Raw genomic sequence first — 529 nt, forward strand, 5'->3', positions numbered from 1 at the left:
TGCTCTACTACTCATGCAATAATGAAAATAAAGCTGAAAGAAATTATTGACTTACCAATTTCATACAGTTGAATGTACTCATCATAGAACTGGATCAGGGAGTCTTTGCTAGATCCATTCACCAGGAAGTAAGCTATTTCAGTATCTATCTTCACATTTTGAAATCTACATCCTGTGTTTCTGCCAGTTTCGTCTTTCATGTAAAGCTCACACTCCACTGCATCACCATCGTGTCTGTATTTAGCAAGTATTTCAGTTAAACATGGGCAGTGTGATGTGTCAAATGAGCATACAGACTTCCCTAGACTCAAGCAGACTTGCTTACCTTGAGTTCTGCCAGTAGAGAAAGTATTGGGTGTCTTCTGGAGCATCCCTGCCTGCCTGCCAAGTGCAGTTCATGAGGGAAACATTATAAATCACACAGGAGAAATTTTCAATGGCCGACCCATTCATGCCTGCAAACACAGGAATATCCACAATGAGGAAAAATTGTGTGGCTGCTCCAGGCTGGAGGATCTTGGCACATGCT

General features: G+C 41.8%; 1 protein-coding gene across 1 annotated transcript; it reads right to left on the bottom strand.

Annotated features, from left to right (window-relative positions):
* Positions 1–55: 55 nt before the first annotated feature.
* Positions 56–455, bottom strand: LOC104384773 (granulocyte-macrophage colony-stimulating factor receptor subunit alpha-like; the record flags this gene model as incomplete). Its single annotated transcript, XM_010005689.1, has 2 exons — positions 56–234; positions 326–455. Coding segments are annotated over 2 exons (309 nt in total), but the record flags the coding sequence as incomplete, so codon positions are not given.
* Positions 456–529: the final 74 nt, after the last annotated feature.

The sequence above is a fragment of the Chaetura pelagica genome, unplaced genomic scaffold, assembly GCF_000747805.2.
Source record: "Chaetura pelagica isolate M959 unplaced genomic scaffold, ChaPel_1.0 C10994741, whole genome shotgun sequence".
NCBI classification, from domain to species: domain Eukaryota; kingdom Metazoa; phylum Chordata; class Aves; order Apodiformes; family Apodidae; genus Chaetura; species Chaetura pelagica.